General features: G+C 52.4%; 2 protein-coding genes across 14 annotated transcripts; both read right to left on the reverse strand.

Annotated features, from left to right (window-relative positions):
• Window positions 1-641: 641 nt before the first annotated feature.
• On the reverse strand, window positions 642-22,529 carry LOC120600332 (C5a anaphylatoxin chemotactic receptor 2-like). 13 transcript variants are annotated; one of them, XM_039859862.1, is made up of 8 exons: window positions 12,226-12,283; window positions 9,734-10,415; window positions 8,021-8,554; window positions 7,333-7,506; window positions 6,827-7,171; window positions 6,052-6,213; window positions 5,350-5,850; window positions 642-2,343 (listed from the first exon to the last, which is right to left on the reverse strand). In XM_039859862.1, exons 7-8 carry the CDS (start codon window positions 5,437-5,439, stop codon window positions 1,288-1,290), a joined length of 1,146 nt encoding a protein of 381 aa, XP_039715796.1. In that variant the 5' UTR covers window positions 5,440-5,850; window positions 6,052-6,213; window positions 6,827-7,171; window positions 7,333-7,506; window positions 8,021-8,554; window positions 9,734-10,415; window positions 12,226-12,283; the 3' UTR covers window positions 642-1,287. The 13 variants fall into 13 exon arrangements, with proteins under 13 accessions (XP_039715796.1, XP_039715789.1, XP_039715781.1 ...); XM_039859855.1 differs by lacking the exon at window positions 8,021-8,554; XM_039859847.1 differs by having other exon boundaries at window positions 8,021-10,415.
• On the reverse strand, window positions 16,423-20,553 carry LOC120600403 (C5a anaphylatoxin chemotactic receptor 2-like). The gene is made up of 3 exons (XM_039859943.1): window positions 20,106-20,553; window positions 19,003-19,098; window positions 16,423-17,838 (listed from the first exon to the last, which is right to left on the reverse strand). The coding sequence occupies exon 3, from the start codon at window positions 17,821-17,823 to the stop codon at window positions 16,789-16,791; it is 1,035 nt and encodes a 344-aa protein (XP_039715877.1). The 5' UTR covers window positions 17,824-17,838; window positions 19,003-19,098; window positions 20,106-20,553; the 3' UTR covers window positions 16,423-16,788.
• Window positions 22,530-22,535: the final 6 nt, after the last annotated feature.

Below are 22,535 nucleotides of genomic sequence, written 5' to 3' on the forward strand. Positions count from 1 at the left end.
GAATCCACTAGCTGGACTTTTTCGGAGGCTGCTTGCGTTCTGTGGCTCGTGGGCCCCTTTCTGATGTCACTCTGACATCTGCTTCCATTGTCACACCTCCTGCTACTGACTCTGATCTTCCTGCCTTACCCTTAGAAGGACCCTTGTGATGACACAGGGCCCACCTGGATAGTCGTGGATCATCTTCCCATCCCAAGATCCTTCACGTAATCACATCTGCAAAGTCCCTTTGGCCATGTGAGGTCACCTATTGACAGGTTCAGGGGGTTGAGATGTGGGCATCTTTGCGGGGCACGGTTCTGTCTGCTACAGGGTCTGAGTACGTGTCCAGCGGTGGAGAGAGGTCTAGGGTACCAAGCTATGGAGATTGGCCATGGCCTTCCCCCGAAAATCAGTCCGTACCCTGGCACCCTCTCCCCACCTCTGCTGCTATTACCCTGATCCAAATCACCATCACCTCCTGCACTATGCATTACCCTGGTATCGTCTCGCTTCCCTCTCGCCTCCCCCCGAGTTCGGTCTCCACCAACAAGCAGAGGCATCCTGTTAAAAACTAAGTCAAAGCAGGACGCTGCTCTGCTCTGAATGAGATCACCTGGTTTAGGAAAAAAAAAATTACAAACTGTTCAGTTAGACATGAATTTCGAATCAACAACAAATAATTTTTTAATGTTTAAGGATGTCTCAAATGTTGCCTGAGACATACTCATGCTGGAAAAAATAATAATAATAATTCGTTCTTGTCTATCTGAAATTCGAATTGGATTGGGTGTCTTTGTATTTTCATCCGGTGACAGTAGCTAAGGACCCGCCCATGGATCCCCAAAATGTGCTATGGCCTGGACGGCTGTCCTGGAGTATGCCAGCACACTCCACCTCAGGGCCTTTGCACTTGCTGTTTGTGCTGCTTCAGATGCTTTTTTCTCTCCTTTCTTCGGGTTTTGGGCTCAAAGGTCACCTGACCCGAGGGGCCTGTCCTGGCTGACCTATACTCCGGCCCCACTCAGCCCCCTTTGTCCCTTTAAGGTTCGGCACTGATCACGTTGGACCTATTCCACATTTCTTCATTCCTTGTTTCTTGTCTGTCTTCCTCCATGAGAACATCAGCTCCGTCGGGGCAGGGAGCTGTGTCGGTTTGGGTCACCGCTACATCCCGGCGCCACGTCTTGCACATAGCAGGCGCGTAATAAATGTTTGTCACGTGAATAAAGGAATAAATGACTCTATCATTGAACCCCTGGATCTACCTGTGCCTGAAGCCCCGTTGTGTGAAATGGGATAGGAGGATTAAAAATTAGTTTCCTCCAGCCTCTCCAGCATCTCAGAGACCTGGGCATGGCTGCTGGAATTCCTATTGATCACACTTTCATCATTGCTTCCTGGGTCCTTTAGAGCCCAGTGACACGCAGCTGGCAGCGACCGGCTAAGGCGAGCCCTCCCGAAATATAGGATGAGCATGGGATTGAGGCAGCTGTGAGCCAGCGCAAGTCCTACAACAAAGGGTTCAGCCCGCAGGGCCCAGGTCCAAAGCGTGGAGGAGGGGCCAGCCATGGTGATCACCAGTCGCAGCATATGGTAGGGGGCCCAGCAGACCAGAAAACACACCGCAGCTGCCATGCCCAGGGGCCAGCGGCATCGGCCTTCACGGTGCAGGACAGCACCGTGGCAGCTGGCGATGACCAGCAGCGGCCCCAGGAAGCCAAAAATAAACTGGATGGCAGTCACTGTGTTCTCAGCTACCGTCCAGCTGCCGTAGTCCAACACACACTCCAGCTTGGATGGGTAGGTCTGCTGGAGCACCTGATGGTAGATGTCCAAGGGCATGGCCAGCAGCAAGGCCAAGGTCCAGGCTCCCAAACAACCTAACGGCCTCCAACGTAGCTGCCGATTCTCAGTCCACCAGGCGCGCTTGAGGACCAGCAAGAGGATGTCCAAGCTGACAGCAGTCAGGAGTAGGACCTTGGCGTACGTGGACAGAAAGATGACAAAGGGCAGGGCCCGACAGCCCATCACCCCATATGGCCAGTGGCCCTGCCGGATGATAGGCAGCACCAGGGCAGGGAGATCCAGACAGCAGAATAAGTCTGCCAGAGGCAGGTAGTAGAACCAGGTGATGTAGAGTTTCCGTTTCCGGAAGTGAGAATACTTGGTCATCCAGGTAAGCATAAGATTGCCCGACACCCCAACCAGGAAGACCACAACTAACAGCAGGAGTAAGGCCAAGCGGAGAGATTCGGTGGGGATGCAGTCGCCAGCTGCGCAGTTCACAGGGACATCCGGGGTCTCGCCATACGGCTCGTACTCGTGGTTGCCAGTAGTATCAGCCATCTCGTCCCCAGACACCTGGACAGGAGACAAAGGCCACGAAACCACAGGTGAAGACTCTGAGGCCCTCAGAATCCTCGGGGGCGGAAACCCCAGCCCATCAGCATCTCAGACAGGAAGATGCACCAATGTGAGAACCTCAGCGCCTTCAAATGCCGGCATTTTAGAACAGCACGATGTGAGAACTAGCTCATTCGCATCTTGGAATTCTAGAATCTTCCAACGCAGAATCCCAGCCCGTTAGAATATCAGACTTCTAGAAAGCAAGATCAAATCTCTTGGGATTCCCAAATATTAAACTCTTAGAACCCTGGCCGATCACTACTTGGAATTACGTGTCTGATTGACCTTTCGTCGTTGATAAAGATGCTTTCTATCGACGGCGTCCACTCCAGTAGCCGTCAGCCGGAGGTGGCTACGGAGCATCCGAAACGGAGCCGGGGCAGTTGAGAAACTAAATTTTCGGCGTGACGTAGTTTTAATTAATTTGAATAGCTCCACCTGGCTAGCGGCTACCTGATTGGACCATGAAGTGCTAGACCACTGAACCGTGAAAACGCTCTCCTATCACCGGCCTGGAAATCTAGAATTTGAAACATCCGAATCTGAATATCCATCGAGACGGGGAAAGGTTCGTATGGATTCACGGCCAAAGGATTTGGCTCGGTTCTTCTTCATCTGCAATTCTGGAGCTAGGTGCGATGAAAAACGCGACTCTGGAACAATGTCGTCCTCTTTTTTTTAACACCGACTGGGTCATCGTGAAGCACGCAGACAGCAAAGCACACGCCTCGCACAGGTGCACTCGCTAGCTTTCACAATCAGCCAGAGCACAACTGTGTGACTGGCCACCAGACTGAGAAACAGAACATTTCTAGAATCCTCCCAGAGCAATTTTTATAAGGAATGATAGTGTGAAGAAAGCAGGAAAAAGAATATGTTGAATTCTCTACGAGTTATTCATTCATTCATTCATTCATTCATTCAACACAGCCCCCTAGTGCCTGCTCTGTTCCAGGCACTTGACACACAGTAGGGCAGCTGTCCCCAACCTTTGCGGCACCAGGGGTCGGCGCTCCCATGAGAATCTAACGCCTGATGATCGGAGGCGGAGCCGAGGCGGTGATGCTGGGCTGGGAGCAGCTGCAGATACAGACGAAGCTTTGCTCACCTGCTGCTCACCTCCTGCTGTGCGGCCCGGTTCCTACACAGGCCCAGTACCAGTCCGTGGCCCAGGGGCTGGGGACCCCCGCAGTAGGGGACAAGACCGAAGGAGTCAGACAGAACGGAATAAATGAGCACAATACCCAGTATTTCCGAAGCTGATAAGTGCTATGGCAAAAGGCAAAAATAGTACACGGGGAAGTTTTAATTCTCCGTGTTGGAATTTTAAAGGAGTGGTCAGGGAGGGCTTCTCTGAGGAGGTGAAGTTTGACCAAAGCCACAGAGGAGGTGAGGGAGAGAGCTGTGTGGGGATCTGGGAGAAGAGAGTTCCAGGCACACAGAACGGCCGGTGCAAAGGCCCTGAGGGGGGAACATGATGGTCACGGTCAAGGAACATGGAGGCCAGAGTGACTGGAGTCAGGTGGACGAAGGAGCTGAGGGGGAATTAGGAGCAGAGAGACATCAGGGGCCACGTGGGGGCATTGTAAGGACTTTCCCTTTAATTCCACGTGAGGTGGGAAGCATGAGAGAGCAGAGAAGCGACATGGCCTCTCACAGCGATAATAACTATTGCTGTTGGTATTATTAATATTATTATTAGAAGCCACCGCTTAGCATCTCGTGCTATGTGTTGGGCGCTGCTTAAAGCACTTTAAATGTCATACTGTTTAATCCTTATAACAGCGCTCTGACTTTAATAGCACCATTATACCCATTCTGCAGATGAGGCAGAGAGAAGTTAGGTAACTGACCTGAGGTCAGTCAGCTAAGCAAGTCAAAGCTGAGTCTTTGAAAATAGCCCCACTCTCGAACTCACCCTACCACATTATCATGCAAAAATCTTACATTCCAGAGAGTTAGGAGACCCAGGGTCTGTGACTCAGTTTCAGCTGGCTCCCTCTAGACCTCCCTGTCTGAGGAACGAGTCACCGAGGTGAAGCTACCCCCTGGTTTTGGGAGACCTTGAGGAGATAATACGTGTCAACACTTGGCATAGAGCGACCTGACCCCTACTACCCAAGACTCCAGCCACGGCTGACACAACAGGAAAGACAGAGGGCAAGTGGGGGTGCTCACCTCTGCCGCCTCCGCCGTGCCAAGTTGCTTCCAGGAGGCCAGGCCACTCCACAGGTGTGTGTTTGGGTCTGGCACTCTGCTTTCATATGATTTTTATCACTAGAGTAAACGCGAGCAGGCTTTAAAAGCTCAAACCCTCACCAGCGGTGTGGCCTTGGGCAAGTCCCCTAACCTCTCTGTGCCTCGGCGTCCTCATCCACAAAATGAGAGTAATAATAATACTAGACTTACCTTGCAGGGGGTTTCGAGACTCCACTAGGCCGATAGCAGTAAGGGGCTCAGAATGCAGTGCCAGCGTTCGTCGCTGTCACTTCTTCCGGTTATCGGGGAGCAGCACCCCTCCCCACCATGGGACCCCACCCTTTCCTGCTCTCACCGATTAAAAGCCCGGCTGTTTCCTGCAGATAACCAGTTCAGTCTATGCTGTTTCTCTTTCAACACATTCTACAGAAATGGGCACGGCCGATGCTCCCCGCATCATCCCTCCCTCTTTCCGGCTCCCTGTGCCTCGGGTCCCTTTCCCCGTCTGCACACGCGTTGCCTTCCCCACATATAAAACATAATCACCAGGATGATTATTTTATAATCATTCAAATGATAGATGACATTTACCAAGCGCCTGTAGTGTACCAGGCATAAATAAGCCTCATGGCAACCCTGTGAGATGAGTAGCTGCATTATTTCCACGTCCCAGGATGTCAGGATTATTCCTATTATTCCCATTTTCCGGAGCGTAGGCCCTTCCCTGCTTTGGGCCAAGTGCAGGCACGCGCAGACGCTCACCAAAAGACATGTTCTGAAACATTCAGCCCATGATGGGAAAGCACCCAAATATCCTCTCACGGGTGGCGCTGCATTCACGCGGCGGAACATCCCACGACGGTGAGAGTGGACGCGGATGGCCCTCCCCCACGTCACGTGCAGGGCAGAGAGCCGGACACGCAGGAGACTTGCCCGGAGGACCCCACGCGCATCAAATTTTAAATTGTCAGGATTCTACACAATTGGGGGCAACCAAGGCGCACGAGAGGGGACTCGGAGTGGGCTCCTGCTGTTCCTGGGCCCTGGGTGCCAGTTACTTGGGCACCAGGCCCTGGAGACGCAGAGAGCTGCCCAGGGCTGATGCGCATGCCTCTCCGGTGCGTGTGTCGTATAGGACGACAAAGGTAAAGGACTTTCCTCAAGTAGAATCCGTGAGTCAAAGGACTCGTTCCCCCCGGCACGTGGCTGTTTGCCGGGGTTCCTAGAAGTTGCGGGGTTTGAGAATGGCTGTTTCCTAGGGACCTGAGAGGGATGATACATTTGAATCCTTGCAAAAGATTTTCTGTTGGTCTGCCGGAGTCCATTCCCAGAGTCTGGACTCTGATGTGGGCTCCCATGTAACAGGGATTAAGATTCTGTTTCTCGAATTCGAGTTCCAGTGCCCTCCCTGTCTCCTCCCCTCCTTCCCTCCATCCTCCCCTCCCTCCTTCCCTTCATCCTTACCTTCTCTTTCGAGAGGGGCCCCAACGTGGCCCAACAGCACTTGGGAGCATGATCTGGGCCCACAGCCAGGACCCCTGAGGTCTGGGGGTCTCTCCCTGGTGTCTGGCAGCTGGTGGGCTTCTGGACGTTACCTCCTCTGCCACCTTACGGCCCCCGGGACATCTTTATAACACAGGAGAAGCAGGAGCGGCCTTTTCCTCCTCCCAGGGTGCGCTTCTCCAGTATTCCTCCCTTGACTCACACGCCCCCAAATTGCCAGAGCAGCAGATGAGGTTGGCGAGGGCTCGGTGGGCGGAGAGCTGCCCATGTCCCCAACCCTGGTCTCAGTGTCATCAGCTTCCTCGACACCGGACCGGTGCATCCAGGAAGGGTCTCGGTCGCCACTGCAGGGCCCTCTGAGGCACTTCTCGATAAGCACCCACTGTGCCCTACGCCCATCATGGACTCCTACTGTGCACCCAGCCCCTCCTGTCTGCCCTTTGCGGAGCCCCGTGGACAGATAAATATTTCTCCCTCCGCGTTCTGAGGGAGACGGCTCAGGGTCGTGTCCTCCACAAAAAGGCCAAGGTCGCCGAACACAGGACATGAGGTCCCAGAGGCAGACAGAAGACAGACAAGGCCCTAGCCCCTCTGTGGGCCTCGGTTTCCCTGCCATCTTGGCGCGTGGGCTGAGAACATGGACCCGAGATCCAGAATGATCAGACAATCCCAGGTACACGTTGATGTGTCTTGGGGCCTCTGCCCCCCGTGAACCTCAACGCCCAGGGGCTCCTACCTGAGGACTCTGTTCCTTCCTGCTTTTTCAATTTGATATCAGACTTCTGGACTGGAGCAGACACCACCCTCTCCTTCAGCTTTCTGCCTGGGTTTGTCGTGGTGGTTCCTGTACACTCATTCAAAATTCAGAAAACCGAGTCTCATACAGGTGATAACACAGCTAATAAGTGACAGAGTCAGATACAGGCCAACAGGTGTCTGAAGGTTCCCAAACTGTCCTCTTTCTACCAGTTGAAGGATGCCATTTAGGCTTCTTCCTCGACAAGAATGGAGGGGCACATGGGACGATGGAAGGGCGGCCCAAAGCATCCCTGAGCGCACTGTCTGTGGTTGGCCCTGAAGTCTGCATGAGGATACAGAGAGGAATTAGACATACTTTCTGCCCCGAGGATAGATGAACAGGGCCCAGAGAAGGAGGAGGTCACTCAGAGTCACTCGGAGAGCAGGCATTGCCCTGCATCCAGCCAGTGCCCTGTGTGATCACCCTGAAGCGGGGTCGCTCACCAATCACAACGTCCACGGGCAGCTGGGTCAGCAGGGACCCGATGGGGGTGAGGGCCTCTGAGCTGTCCAGGGCGCCCTGGTCCTGGAGGTAGAGGATGGCTGTTTCCAGCCGGGCTGGTGGGGACGGCTGATGAAGGGGAAGGTTCAGGGGTCTCCCACGTTCATGCTCTTCATCTGGAATGAGAACCGAACCCCCTGGGATGGGACACATGAGCCGGCGTGGAGCACTGAGAGGGCTCGGATCACAAACTCGTGATACTTTAAGACACTCGATGTCAAGGCCCATGGTACAGAGGCAGGGGAGAAGCGCCATCGTCTGCCTGTCTGCCCGGCACCTCTTCTCCCAGACCCTGGCCATGGAATGAACACATGATCTAAGCCGGACCATTCGAGGTTTCTCAGCCCCCCTCCCAGCCCTCAAAGCAACTAAGAAATAACCACGTGACCCGAGCCGGGCCAATCAGAATCCTTTCCTGGGACTGCAAACTAGAGCTGGGAGAGAGAAGTTCCAGCATCCTCTCTGCTAGTGAGGGGCCAGGATGGAAACCCAGAGCTGCTGTGGTTATTTTTCCATCGCCTGGAAATTAGCCCACCCACCACCGATGGAGAATTCCTTAAGTGTTCCTCAGCAAGACCCGCCTCCCCCATGATGGATACTCAAAGCCACGAAATCCCCTTTTCTGCTTACAAGAATTTCAGTTGCGTTTCTCTCTTTTGACCAAAAAATCTCCATGAATTCAGAGGCCAGAGGCACAGCAGGTGGTGGAGAAAATGAAGTCAGCACCTGTCATTGGGTCTGGCATGAGCCAGAGGGAAGCTCAGAGAGCCTGGGGGCTCAGTCCGAGTCTCCCAGCTAGGTGACCTGCTCACCTGGCCCTGACCTAGAGGCGACTGGCCATCCTCCCTGCTCACCGAACCCTGATGTTGTCTGGGAATCACCCGATACCCACTGAAAGACCTTCAAATTAGAAGCTCCGGGTGGGAAGTAGGGCGCGGATTTTTTTAAGTTCTCCGGATGATTCCAATGTGTAGCTGGGGCTGAGAATCAGTGCTCCAATCCAGTCTGGCAATGCCACCGCCGGACAATTACAGGTCATACAGAGGGCACACAAAGCCAGTTCTGCTGACAAGACAGGCTGGGAAGTCAGCCAGGGGCTCCCGGGAAAGGCTCCCGTGGTCTTATAAATCAGACCCACAAAGGAGCAGGTCGTTGTTCCCGTCTCTGGAGAGTAAAGAAAGAGGAGATGATGCCCACGGCTGCCGGAGCCAGGTGGCACTCACGATGCAGCCTCAGATGGAATCCCAGCTGTGCCGCTTGCCAGCTGGGTGTGTGACCTGGGTCACGCTGCTTCACCTCTCTGCATCCGGTTCCTCGTCCCTACTTTGGATTGATAGGATTACCTACCCCACAGGGTTTCTGTGAGGATCAATTATGTACATAAAACACAGAGCTTAGCCCTAAGTAAGCACTAGGTGAGTTGTTTTTTTTATCATCATCATCATCATTAGGCGAGCTGCTGAGCTGGAAAGACAGAAAAAGCCCAGGTCCTTTACGACATCACTGATTCATTTAAGTAACCGAGCCTGAAACCTCTCCACCTCGGGGCTTCAGGTTAGAGAAAACGGTACAGTTTCCTTACAGTCCGAGCCGGCGTTTCTCAAATAGCAGGTTACGCGGGTCAGGAACTCCACGAAGTGGGTCATGATCAGCATTTTTTAAAAATGAAATCAAATGAACAGACACTATCACGTGCAAAAAGGGGCTGGTGTGCACCTCTCACGCATGCGTGAGCCTGGGGCAGATGCTCCCCACCGCCCCCCACCTGCCTTTCCCTCCTCTTCCTGAGCACAGAGACTACACTTCCCAGCCTCCCCTGCAGTGCGCTGTGGCCAGGGGAGCTCCAGCCTGGTGGTGGAGGGAAGTACATCCCCGCGGACCTGGCCCTCAAAGCCCCACAAATCCGTCTCCGAGGGGGCTGACGGAGGCACAAGAGGGAAGGGGTCTGGGTCCCTGGATACAGGAAACTGCCCGCCAGCCCGAGGAGAGTCCTTCTGCGCTGGCCGTGCTGGCAGTGGGTGTCCTTGTTTGGTCTACGAGCAGCTACCAAGATGCGAGCCACCACGTAACACAAGTCGAGAAAGCCCGGCTCTAAACGCCACTTGTTTTTGGGTTTTCTGTTATACCTGAAAGCGCTCCACTGAGTCACGAGGTTCTTCCGTGACCCTGCGAATCTGGGGGACGATTCTCCCCTCAAAGTGGCATCAGACATTTGGGAGAGAGGAACACCCCGGTGGCCTGGCCAGCCCCGCCCTTCTTGGCCCTGAACTCTGAGACCGGTCTCCTCTAACCGCCTCCCAGTCGCCCCAGGCACCAGCGCTTGGTACGTTCCCCTCCCCTCACCTGCAGTTTGGCCAGCCCCCCGAAGGCATACTTCTGGCCGAAGTCCAGGTAATGCAACAGAGCTTGGCAAAACTCAGACACTCTCTCCGGGGGCAGGCGCCTACCCGGCCACCGAGAGCCCCTGGCATCGGGGCTCAGGACAGAGAGGTTGATGCACTAACGCAAGTCGTAGGCTCCAGGTAGGTCGGCCAGTGCTAGGATCCAGGGTCTTTCTCCTCCTTTCCGGGTGTCCGAAGATTCTGGAATCTCTGTAAACGTTCAAAGACGGTCCAGAACTTCTGGCACTCCTCGGAGCCCTGGCCGATATAATCCTCATCGCGGAAGAAGGCGTCTTCAAACAGACGCCGGGTCTCTGGACAATTCCAGTCCCATTTCTCCAGGGACTCCTCCTCGCTGGGGTCCCGGGGTCGGTCCCGGTGAGCCCTGCCCTCCCTTATCCTGGGAGCAGCCATCACAACGTTGTCACAAAACTGGCCTCAGTCAAGATTCTCATCCATCCCCACCTCCTGCAGTGAGAGGCCAGTGCCTGCAATAAGGAACTCAGCAGTGGTCTAGGATCACCGTAGGCGACGGCAGAGTAAGTGGCCAGGGTCAAGCTGGTGACACACAGGGCACCTCACGACTCCTGCAGTGATCTCTGGGATGGACACAAGTTCATGCTGGGTTTCCAGGCCCTGAATACCTAGGGAAGAGACCAGAAGACACTCATTTGTTTTTAGAAACATTTATTGAGAGCCTGCTATTTCGCAAGCACTGGACTAAGAAAAGAGACAGTATAGAGTAAGGTCACCTGAGCCCCCACAAGTGGTCATGCTCACATGCAAGAGTCAGACATGTCACCAGAATGACAATTCAGTGGCTGGGGCTGTGATACGGGAAGCCCAGGGGTCTGTGGGAGCCTCCCCTGACCCCAACCACGAGAAGTGTGTTATAACCAAGAGTACTTTGGGTCTACTGATTAAGTGAGACGAAGTGCCCAAGTTTGCAAGTGTTGCGTTTCGTGCGTATCGCTTTTGCTGCCTGGCACACCCCTTCCTTCTTCTTCCTAACAGGAGACATCTTCCTTGGGAGAGTAGCCCTTCCTGGATTCCACACGGTTCTGATGGCCTTTAAACCAGAAACCGCCTATTGGCTAAGGAAGTGACAAAAGACTGGCCCATCGTGGGACCCTACGCTCCCTCGAACCAGTGCTCGGACTGAGATGTGGACACCACTCAAGGCGAGTTAACTGAGACCTCTCTGGAATTCACACCGGGTTACTACAAAGCTCTGATTTTATCTACTGCGGCTAGGCAAGGCCGACATAAACCCAGAGCTCTTGGTAGTATCTCAAGATGATCATCTTCCCTGATATTTATCCTAGAGAAGTCTGCACGTGGGCACAGAGCAACTGACACAAGGAAGGTCACTGAGCCACTACTAGGAGAGCAGGAGAGGGAGGGGGAGAAGCTTGGCGACATCATTTAGTGCCTGAGGCTTAGTTCCCTCCAACCCTCCACTACCCAGCTACAGGAGAAAACGTCTTTTTGCTTAAAGGTGGGTTTCTGCCTCACAGATGCCTGTGTCCCAACTAACATAGACCATGCCCGCATATGTGCAGTTTCCTGCAGGGGAGTCCATCAGAGACTCTTAAACGGGTTTATGATCTTAAAAGGGTTCTGAGCATTCTCACGGTAAAGGCTTTGGAGTCGGGAAGATCTGGGTTTGAACCGCAGCTTCGTCATTTATTAGATGTGTGATCACTGGCAAATTAACTTCTTAAGGCTGTTTCCTTCATCTATCAAACACAGACAATATCCCTCAAAACACGTCAATGTTTATCACCTAGCCTGGTACACAGAAGCTAAACGGTACCTAGCACTCAAGTCCAGCGCTTTCTCCCAATGGTGACTAACACAGGAAAAACAGCGAGAACCAGGGACACATAACCTGGAAAAAATTACACTCAAACGGCCACAAATGGCCTTCATAATGGCTTTGGCAATGCTTCCACTTGCTCTGCCTCCAGTCTGTCAAGACCCTCACGGAACAGAGCTTGGAGCTTCGATCTCTGCGGTCTCAGGGGAACTCGGGCCGACTCGGGGAGTCATTAGAGCCAGGGACAGATTTCATCCGAGGAAGAACTGGCGAACTGGCAGGGTTGTTTCCCACAGGAGCAGCAGCTGTGAGCCTCTCCCGGTGGAACCCATCGGCCACTTGCCCTCGACCTCTCTCGTTCGCAGCTTCCCTCCTCTCCCGACCTCCCGGTCCCTCCGTCCCTCAGTTTCTCGCAGCTTCTTGTCGTGCCACAATTTCTCGGGCCTCTCTGTCCCCCAGGTCCTTCTGGACGCCGGGGCTCCATCTCCGTCCGCCGCTGCCGGCCCCTCCTCCAACATATTTCCTCATCTCCGGACCTCCCACCACCCCTCAGCTCGCTCCCTGGACATTCCGGACCCCGCTCCACTCCCACCGCCTAACAACCGCCCCGCGTAGGCGCCACGTCCGTCACCTACAGAACCGCCGCGAGGGCTTCAACTTCCGTTTTCCAGGGCCCCGCGCGCACCCACAGCCCTTCCTGCGCTTGCGCATGTCGTCCCCGCGACTCGGCCCCGCCCCGCCACGGACGGAAGAGCCAATGGGCAGCTGCGAACGCTCACACATCACTCTGCGCCTGCGCCCGCTCTCGCTCCGGCCCCGCCTCCCTTCGGGCGGAGTCTAGGGTGACGTTGCGCCCTCTAGGGGTCGGGGCCGGCGCTGCGACCCGGTCACTGAAAGGCCACTTGCCTCCCGGGATCACCCGGGCGCTGGGATTTTAAACTACCGTAGGGGAGGGGGTTGTTTTAAAACTCCCTCGTTGGGTTATAATAGTGGCCGGAGCCCAGACACTATTAAAACACTCCCGAGATTTACTCATTATAATTCAACAGAGCAGGAAAGGGGCGAAGAGTGAGGCTATTTGAAGCGCCATGGTCAGAGACATCTAAAAAGTGGCATCTGAGCAGAGAGCTGAAAAAAGTGAAAGCTAAAAAGAGTAGGAACCGTGGACACCCCCTCGGGGAGAGCATTCTAGGTAGAGGAGACAGCAAATGCAAAAAATGAGATGGCGACAGGCTGGGTGGATTCAAGGACCGGCAAGCGGGCGTGTGTGGCTGGAGTGAGGGTGGCTGTGTAGCAGGGAACCAGGTGGGGAGAGGAGGTGGATGGATCATACACACCATGCTGAGGACTTGGGCTTCTAATCTGTGTGAGCTGGCAGCCCTGGGAGGAATCTGAGCAGAGGACAAACGCGAGACACCATCTGACTTAGATTTTTAACCGAATCTTCTGGGTCCCGTGTGGGACACGGACTCTAGGGAACGGAGATGAGAAAAGAGGACCAGGGAGGAGGCAGCTGGACTAGGTGAGAGAGTGTGGTGTCTAGACCAGCATGATGGCAGTGAAGATGGTGAGAAGTGGTCAGATTCTAAAGAAATTCTAAGGTAGAACCCAGAGGGTTGGATTGGCCATGGATTGGCCACGGAATGTGAAAGAAAGAGAGGCATCAATGATGGCCTCAAAGTTTTTCCCCCAACACCTGGAAAAATAGGGTTGCCATGAACTAAGATCAGGAAGATGCAGGAGGAGGGCTGAGAGAGAGAGAAACCCAGAGTTCCATTTTGAGCATATTACATTGAACTTATGGCTTGGACATCGAGTTGAGACGTCAAATGGGAAGCTGGATGTGTTCACATCAAAAACGGAGACCAACCTTGAAAATTCCTTAAGCGGACAAAACCAGTTGAGTCACTCAAACAAAGCTGGATTTGACTTATTTTGCAAGACCGACCCGAATCAGTTCTTGCTTATGCTTCCGGAAATTATAAGCAAAACTCGAACTATTTCCCAAGTTAGGTATGAGGTAACCACTGACCAATTCCCTATTATTGAAGAAAATTCTAATATTATAAACAATCACTGTGAAGAATAAACAGTCACTGCTTTATAACAATATATGCCAAGCGTCAATCCATGTTTTGGTTTGAGTGCTCCCTTGCAAACTGCTTTTTGATATGTGCACGATAAGCTTTTACTAATGATGACTTCAGTGACTCATTGGTTTTACTTTTATTTCTGAACTTTTGACAGGTGTAATTATCAAACCTTTGGAGAACAAGTTGAATATAGAGAGGTCAATTCATATGTCATTACCCAAAGAAGAACAAGAAGAAATTGACTAAACACTCTGCTTAAAATATGCAAAACAGAACCATGACTCTTGTAAAGGAACATGAGAAGTAAACCACAATATGCAATCGAGAAGGAAGTCACAAACTACCAAACCAGGATTGGGTAGCAAACTTAAACTAGCTCATGAAAAAGCCATTAAGCCCTTGTCCTTTGGAAATTCAAGGAAGTCTATACATTCATGTTAAAAAATAAAAAAATCAAAAGAAAAAACAAACTAAAAAAAAAGGGGAGGCTACAACAAACAAAAAAGATTAATGATTAACGAACTTCTACCTAAAAATTGCACGGTGTATGTTTGAAAGCTTTTGTGATATTGGCTCTTTTAACAAAAAGGAAGGCTGACGCAATAAGAGATGGAAATAAATGTCAAGAAACCATAAAGACTTTTTATAAAATCTTCCAAAGCAGAACTTTCCTGAATATACAAATTGTTCCAGGACATAATTCATGCTACAAGGCAGTTTTAGTCTTAATAATTCATGTCGGAGAATTCTAAACAATGTACCAAGGGATAAAACATGTATTGTTGAGGACCTACTGTGTGTCCTTATATCAGATACAGAAAAAAAAAAGAGAGAGAGAGAGAAAGATAGCAAGAAAGGGATCTCCACCATCAGGGAGCTCACAATCTGGTTGGAAGAAAATGAGGTTCAAAGAAATAAAAGTAGTTCGGCTCTTTCGAAGGCCTGGGGTGGGTGGCGGAGACAGAAATTCAAGTGGCACAGATGTCACTCTTGGGGAATTTACAGTTTAGCCGGGAACTTGTGTTCCGGAAACTCGGAAACATGGAAAAGAGAACACTAACTACTGCCTTCCTGGGAGGAGGAGGAGGAATCAGGGAGGTTTGCCGGACAAAGTGTCCCGTGCGCAAAGCGCTGAAGGAAATTGGCCATAATTAAGAGCAAGGGCATGGGAGGCAACGAAACGTGGGCTCAAACCTCAGCTCTGGAACTTCCTTACTGTGTGACCTTGGGAAAGTGACCTCCCGCCCCTAGGCCTCGGCTTATAAAGCATCACCCCTACCTCTCTGGCTTGTTGTAAGAATTACCTTAAAGGTGAAACTGTGGGTAATGTGCTGCATGACTCTCCAGACGGGTGACGCTACTGTGTGACGTAAAAGGCCTGAGCAAGTGAGATTCTAAAGCAACCTCTGCCTAACAGGACTTTCTGTCATGATGAAACTTTTCTATATCTGCTCTGCTCAATATGGTTGCCACCAGCCACGTGCAGCTATTAAGCACTTGAACCGCGGCTAGTGCGACCAAGGAACTATTTTTAATCTAAATTAATTGAATAAATGGGAATTTGAATGGCCACAGACAGTCGATGGTGACCAGTCGGGCAACATAGTTCCGAAGGGAATTCCAGGCAGCGGCACCAGCTTGAGAAGAGGCCCAGAGGCAGGAAAAGAAACAGCCCACAGGGTGTGTATTCGTTTCATGTGGCCGCTTAACCAGTTACCGTAAACTGAGAGACTTAAAACAACACAAATGCATTCAAGTGAGTTTTGGAGATCAGAAATCTGATATCAAGGCCTTGGCAGGTCTACGTTCCTTCCGGGGGCTTCAGAGAGAATCCACTTGCTGGACTTTTTCGGAGGCTGCTTGCGTTCTACGGCTCGTGGGCCCCTTTCTGATGTCACTCTGACATCTGCTTCCATTGTCACACCTCCTGCTACTGACTCTGATCTTCCTGTCTTCCCCTTAGAAGGACCCTTGTGATGACACAGGGCCCACCTGGATAGTCGTGGATCATCTTCCCATCCCAAGATCCTTAACGTAATCACATCTGCAAAGTCCCTTTGGCCATGTCAGGTCACCTATTGACAGGTTCAGGGGGTTGAGATGTGGGCATCTTGCGGGGCACGGTTCTGTCTGCTACAGGGTCTGAGTACGTGTCCAGCGGTGGAGAGAGGTCTAGGGTACCAACCTACGGAGATGGGCCATGGGCTTCCCCCGAAAATCAATCCGTACCCTGGCACCCTCTCCCCACCTCTGCTGCTATTACCCTGATCCAAGTCACCATCACCTCCTGCACTATGCATTGCCCTGGTATCGCCTCCCCCCGAGTTCGGTCTCCACCAACAAGCAGAGGCATCCTGTTAAAAACTAAGTCAAAGCAGGACGCTGCTCTACTCTGAATGAGATCACCTGGTTTAGGAAAAAAAAAAAATTACAAACTGTTCAGTTAAATATGAATTTCGAAACAACAAATAATTTTTTAATGTTTAAAGATGTCTCAAATGTTGCCTGAGACACACTCATGCTGGAAAAAATAATAATAATAATTTGTTGTTGTTGATCTGAAATTCAAATTGGATTGGGTGTCTTTGTATTTTCATCCGGTGACAGTAGCTCAGGATTCGCCCATGGATCCCCAAAATGTGCTATGGCCTGGATGGCTCTTCTGGAGTATGCCAGCATATTCCACCTCAGGGCCTTTGCACTTGCTGTTCGTGCTGCTTGAGATGCTTTTTTCTCTCCTTTCTTCGGGTTTTGGGCTCAAAGCTCACCTGACCCGAGGGGCCTGTCCTGGCTGACCTATACTCCTGCCCCACTCAGCCCCCTTTGTCCCTTTAAGGTTCGGCACTGATCACGTTGGACCTATTCCACATTTCTTCATTCTTTTGTTTCTTGTCTGTCTTCCTCCATGAGAACATCAGCTCCCTCGGGGCAGGGAGCTGTGTCGGTTTGGGTCACCGCTACATCCCGGCGCCTCGTCTTGCACATAGCAGGCGCGTAATAAATGTCTGTCACGTGAATAAAGGAATAAATGACTCTATCATTGAACCCCTGGATGTACCTGTGCCTGAAGCCCCGTTGTGTGAAATGGGATAGAAGGATTAAAAATTAGTTTCCTTCCAGCCTCACCTCCGTCTCAGGGACCTGCTCATGGCTGCTGGAATTCCCATTGATCACACTTTCATCATTGCTTCCCGAGTCCTTTAGGGCCCAGTGACACGCAGCTGGCAGCGACCGGCTAAGGCGAGCCCTCCCGAAATACAGGATGAGCATGGGATTGAGGCAGCTGTGAGCCAGCGCGAGTCCTACAACAAAGGGTTCAGCCCGCAGGGCCTGGGTCGAAAGCGTGGAGGAGGGGCCAGCAATGGTGATCACCAGTCCCAGCACATGGTAGGGGGCCCAGCAGACCAGAAAACACACCGCAGCAACCAGGCCCAGGGGCCAGCGGTGTTGGCCTTCACGGTGCAGGACAGCACCGTGGCAGCTGGCCATGACCACCAGCGGCACCAGGAAGCCACAAATAAACTGGATGGCAGTCACTGTGTTCTCAGCTACCGTCCAGCTGCCATAGTCCAGCACACACTCCAGCTGGGATGGGTAGCTCTGCTGGAGCACCTGATGGTAGATGGCCAAGGACGTGGCCAGCAGCAAGGCCAAGGACCAGGCTCCCAAACGAGCTAACTGCACACAAGATAGCCGCCGATTCTCAGTCCACCAGGTGGGCTTGAGGACGAGCAAAAAGATGTCCAAGCTGAGAGCAATCAGGAGTAGGACCTTGGCGTACATGGACAGTAAGATGACAAAGGGCAGGGCCCGACAGCCCATCACCCCATATGGCCAGTGGCCCCGCAGGATGATGGGCACCACCAGGGCAGGGAGATACAGACAGAAGAATAAGTCTGCCACAGCCAGGTGGTAGAACCAGATCATGTAGAGATTCCGTTTCCAGAAGGGCCAGAACCTGGTCATCCAGGCAAGCATAAAATTGCCCGGCACCCCAACCAGGAAGACCACAACTAACAGCGGGAGTAAGGCCAAGCGGAGAGCTTCGGTGGGGATGCAGTCGCCAGCTGCGCAGTTCACATGGACATCCAGGGTCTCGCCATACGGCTCGTACTCGTGGTTGCCAGTAGTATCCGCCATCTCGTCCCCAGACACCTGGACAGGAGAGAAAGGCCACGAAACCACAGGTGAAGACTCTGAGGCCCTCAGAATCCTCGGGGGCGGAAACCCCAGCCCATCAGCATCTCAGACAGGGAGATGCACCAATGTGAGAACCTGAGCGCCTTCAAATGCCGGCATTTTCGAACAGCACGATGTGAGAACTAGCTCATTCGCATCCTGGAATTCTAGAATCTTCCAACACAGAATCCCAGCCCGTTAGAATATCGGACTTCTGGAAAGCTAGTGTCAGAACACAGTCAAGATCAAATCTCTTGGGATTCCCAAATAGTAAACTCTTAGAACCCTAGCCGATCACTACTTGGAATTACGTGTCTGATTGACCTTTCATCATTGATAAAGATGCTTTCTATCGACGGCGTCCACTCCAGTAGCCGTCAGCCGGAGGTGGCTACGGAGCATCCGAAACGGAGCCGGGGCAATTGAGAAACTAAATTTTCCGTGTGACTTAGTTTTAATTAATTTGAATAGCTCCACCTGGCTAACGGCTACCTGATTGGACCATGAAGTGCTAGACCACTGAACCGTGAAAACGCTCTCCTATCACCGGCCTGGAATTCTAGAATTTGAAACATCTGAATCTGAATATCCATCGAGACGGGGAAAGGTTCGTATGGATTCATGGCCAAAGTATTTGGCTCGGTTCTTCTTCATCTGCAATTCTGGAGCTTGGTGCGATGAAAAATGCGACTCTGGAGCAATCTCGTCCTCTTTTTTTTAAAACAGACTGGGTCATCGTGAAGCACGCAGACAGCAAAGCACACGCCTCGCACAGGTGCACTCGCTAGCTTTCACAATCAGCCTGAGCACGACTGTGTGACTGGCCACCAGATTGAGAAACAGAACATTTCTAGAATCCTCCCAGAGCAATTTTTATAAGGTATGATAGTGTGAAGAAAGCAGGAAAAAGAATATGTTGAATTCTCTATGAGTCATTCACTCATTCATTCATTTATTCTACACAGCCCCCTAGTGCCTGCTCTGTTCCAGGCACTTGACACACAGTAGGGTAGCCGTCCCCAACCTTTGTGGCACCAGGGGCCGGTGCTCCCAGAATCTAAGGCCTGATGATCTGAGGCGGAGCCGAGGCGGTGATGTTGGGCTGGGAGCGGCTGCAGATACAGACGAAGCTTTGCTCACCTGCTGCTCACCTCCTGCTGTGCGGCCCGGTTCCTGACACGGACCAGTACCAGTCCGTGGCCCAGGGGCTGGGGACCCCCGCAGTAGGGGACAAGACTGAAGGAGTCAGACAGAACGGAATAAATGAGTACAATACCCAGTATTTCCGAAGCTGATAAGTGCTATGGCAAAAGGAAAAAATAGTACACGGAGAATTTTTAATTCTCTGTGTTGGAATTTTAAAGGAGTGGTCAGGGAGGGCTTCTCTGAGGAGGTGAAGTTTGACCAAAGCCACAGAGGAGGTGAGGGAGAGAGCTGTGTGGGGATCTGGGAGAAGAGAGTTCCAGGCACACAGATCAGCCGGTGCCAAGGCCCTGAGGGGGGAACATGACAGTCACGGTCAAGGAACATGGAGGCCAGAGTGACTGGAGTCAGGTGGACGAAGGAGCTGAGGGGGAATTAGGAGCAGAGAGACATCAGGGGCCACGTGGGGGCATTGTAAGGACTTTCCCTTTAATTCCACGTGAGGTGGGAAGCATGAGAGAGCAGAGAAGCGACATGGCCTCTCACAGTGATAATAACTATTGCTGTTGGTATTATTAATATTATCATTAGAAGCCACCGCTTAGCATCTCGTGCAATGTCCCGGGCACTGCTTAAAGCACTTTAAATGTCATACTGTTTAATCCTTATAACAGCGCTCTGACTTTAATAGCGCCGTTATACCCATTCTGCAGATGAGGCACAGAGAAGTTAGGTAACTTACCTGAGGTCACTCAGCTAAGCAAGTCAAAGCCCAGTCTTTGAACTTAGCCCCACTCTCCAACTCACCCTAGAACATTATCATGCAAAAATCTTACATTCCAGAGAGTTAGAAGGCAGGACAGCCAGCTGACCCACTAGGACACTCGGGGTCTGTGACTCAGTTTCAGCTGGCTCTCTCTAGACCTCCCTGTCTGAGGAACGAGAGTCACCGAGGTGAAGCTACCCTCCCTGGGTTTTGGGAGACCTTGAGGAGTTAATACGTGTCAACACTTGGCATAGAGCGACCCGACCCCCACTGCCCAAGACCCCAGCCACGGCTGACACAACAGGAAAGACAGAGGGGAAGTTGGGGCGCTCACCTCTGCCCCCTCCGCCCTGCCAAGTTGCTTCCAGGAGGCCAGGCCACTTCACAGGTGTGTGTTTGGGTCTGGCACTCTGCTTTCATATGATTTCCATCACTAGAGTAAACGTGACCAGGCTTTAAAAGCTCAAACCCTCACCAGTGGTGTGGCCTTGGGCAAGTCACCTAACCTCTCTGTGCCTCAGCGCCCTCGTCTACAAAATGAGAGTAATAATAATACTAGATTTACCTTGCAGGGGGTTTCGAGACTCCACCAGGCCGATAGCAGTAAGGGGCTCAGAATGCAGTGCCAGCGTTCGCCGCTGTCACTTCTTCGGGTTATCTGGGAGCAGCACCCCTCCCCACCATGGGACCCCACCTGTAGGGAGCTAAAGCTCCCAAAATTCAAAGGAGTGCATGGATTATCTCGGGAGGCCTGCTTGCATGTAAAAGGGAAAAGGCTGGTTCTGAGCAATTCCAGGAAGAAGAAGATTAAAAATAGAAACAGGGAGTGTCGAAGGGAGTTTCCATTGTACCTTGATCTTCAAGATGGTACTTTAACTATGTTATCTTGGGATCCACAAAGGAACAGATTATGTATAAAAGGGAGCATAAGAAATAAACTCGGAGAGACAGTTGTGAGATCTGTTCTCCCTCCTGCACCCTGTCTACCCTCTCTTTTTTCTCAGTCCCCGCTCCCCCATTCAGGGACCTGGTTTGACTTGGTCGGCTGGTTTCCGACCCCACCCTTCCCTGCTCTCACCGATTAAAAGCCCGGCCGTTTTCTGCAGATAACCAGTTCAGTCTATGCTGTTTCTCTTTCAACACATTCCACAGAAATGGGCACGGCCGACGCTCCCCGCATCATCCCTCCATCTTTCCGGCTCCCCGTGCCTCGGGTCCCTTTTCCCATTTGCACACGCGTTGCCTCCCCCGCATGGAAAACATAATCACCATGAAGATTATTTTATAATCATTCAAATGACAGATGACATTTATCAAGCGCCTGTGGTGTACCAGGCATAAATAAGCCTCATGGCAACCCTGTGAGATGAGTAGCCACGTTATTCCCACGTCCCAGGATGTCAGGATTATTCCTATTATTCCCGTTTTCCGGGGCATAGGCTCTTCCCTGCTTTGGGCCAGCTGGTGGGCTTCTGGACGTTACCTCCTCTGCCACCTTACGGCCCCCGGGACATCTTTATAACACAGGAGAAGCAGGAGCAGCCTTTTCCTCTTCCCAGGGTGCGCTCCTCCAGTATTCCTCCCATGACTCACACGCCCCCAAATTGCCAGAGCAGCAGATGAGCTTGGCGAGGGCTCGGTGGGAGGAGAGCTGCCCATGTCCCCAAACCCGGTCTCAGTGTCATCAGCTTCCTCGACGCCAGACCGGTGCATCCAGGAAGGGTCTCGGTCGCCACTGCAGGGTCCTCTGAGGCACTTCTCGATAAGCACCCACTGTGCCCTACTCCCATCATGGACTCCTACTGTGCACCCAGCCCGTCCTCTCTGCCCTTTGTGGAGCCCCGTGGACAGATAAATATTTCTCCCTCCGTGTTCTGAGGGAGACGGCTCAGGGTCGTGTCCTCCGCAAAAAGGCCAAGGTCGCCGAGCACAGGACATGAGGTCCCAGAGGCAGACAGAAGACAGACAAGGCCCTAGCCCCTCTGTGGGCCTCGGTTTCCCTGCCATCGTGGCGCGTGGGCTGAGAACATGGACCCGAGATCCAGAATGATCAGACAATCCCAGGTACACGTTGATGTGTCTTGGAGCCTCTGCCCCCTGTGAACCTCAACGTCCAGGGGCTCCTACCTGAGGACTCTGTTCCTTCCAGCTTCTTCAATTTGATATCAGACTTCTGGACTGGAGCAGACACCACCCTCTCCTTCAGCTTTCTGCCTGGGTTTGTCGTGGTGGTTCCTGTACACTCATTCAAAATTCAGAAAACTGAGTCTCATACAGGTGATAACACAGCTAATGAGTGACAGAGTCAGATACAGGCCAACAGGTGTCTGAAGTTTCCCAAACTGACCTCTTTCGACCAGGTGAAGGATGCCATTTTGCCTTCTTCCTCGACAAGGATGGAGGGGCACGTGGGACGATGGAAGGGCGGCCCAAAGCATCCCTGAGCACACTGTCTGTGGGTGGCCCTGAAGTCTGCATGAGGATACAGAGAGGAATGAAACATATTTTCTGCCCCGAGGATAGATGAACAGGGCCCAGAGAAGGAGCAGGTCACTCAGAGTCACTCGGAGAGCAGCACTGCCCTGCATCCAGCCAGTGCCCTCTGCGATCACCCCGAGGCGGGGTCGCTCACCAATCACAACGTCCACGGGCAGCTGGGTCAGCAGGGACCCGATGGGGTGAGGGCCTCTGAGCTGTCCAGGGTGCCATGGTCCTGGAGGTAGAGGATGGCTGTTTCCAGCCGGGCTGGTGGGGGCGGCTCGAT

This window comes from Pteropus medius, unplaced genomic scaffold (genome assembly GCF_902729225.1).
Source record: "Pteropus medius unplaced genomic scaffold, Ma_sr-lr_union100, whole genome shotgun sequence".
NCBI classification, from domain to species: domain Eukaryota; kingdom Metazoa; phylum Chordata; class Mammalia; order Chiroptera; family Pteropodidae; genus Pteropus; species Pteropus medius.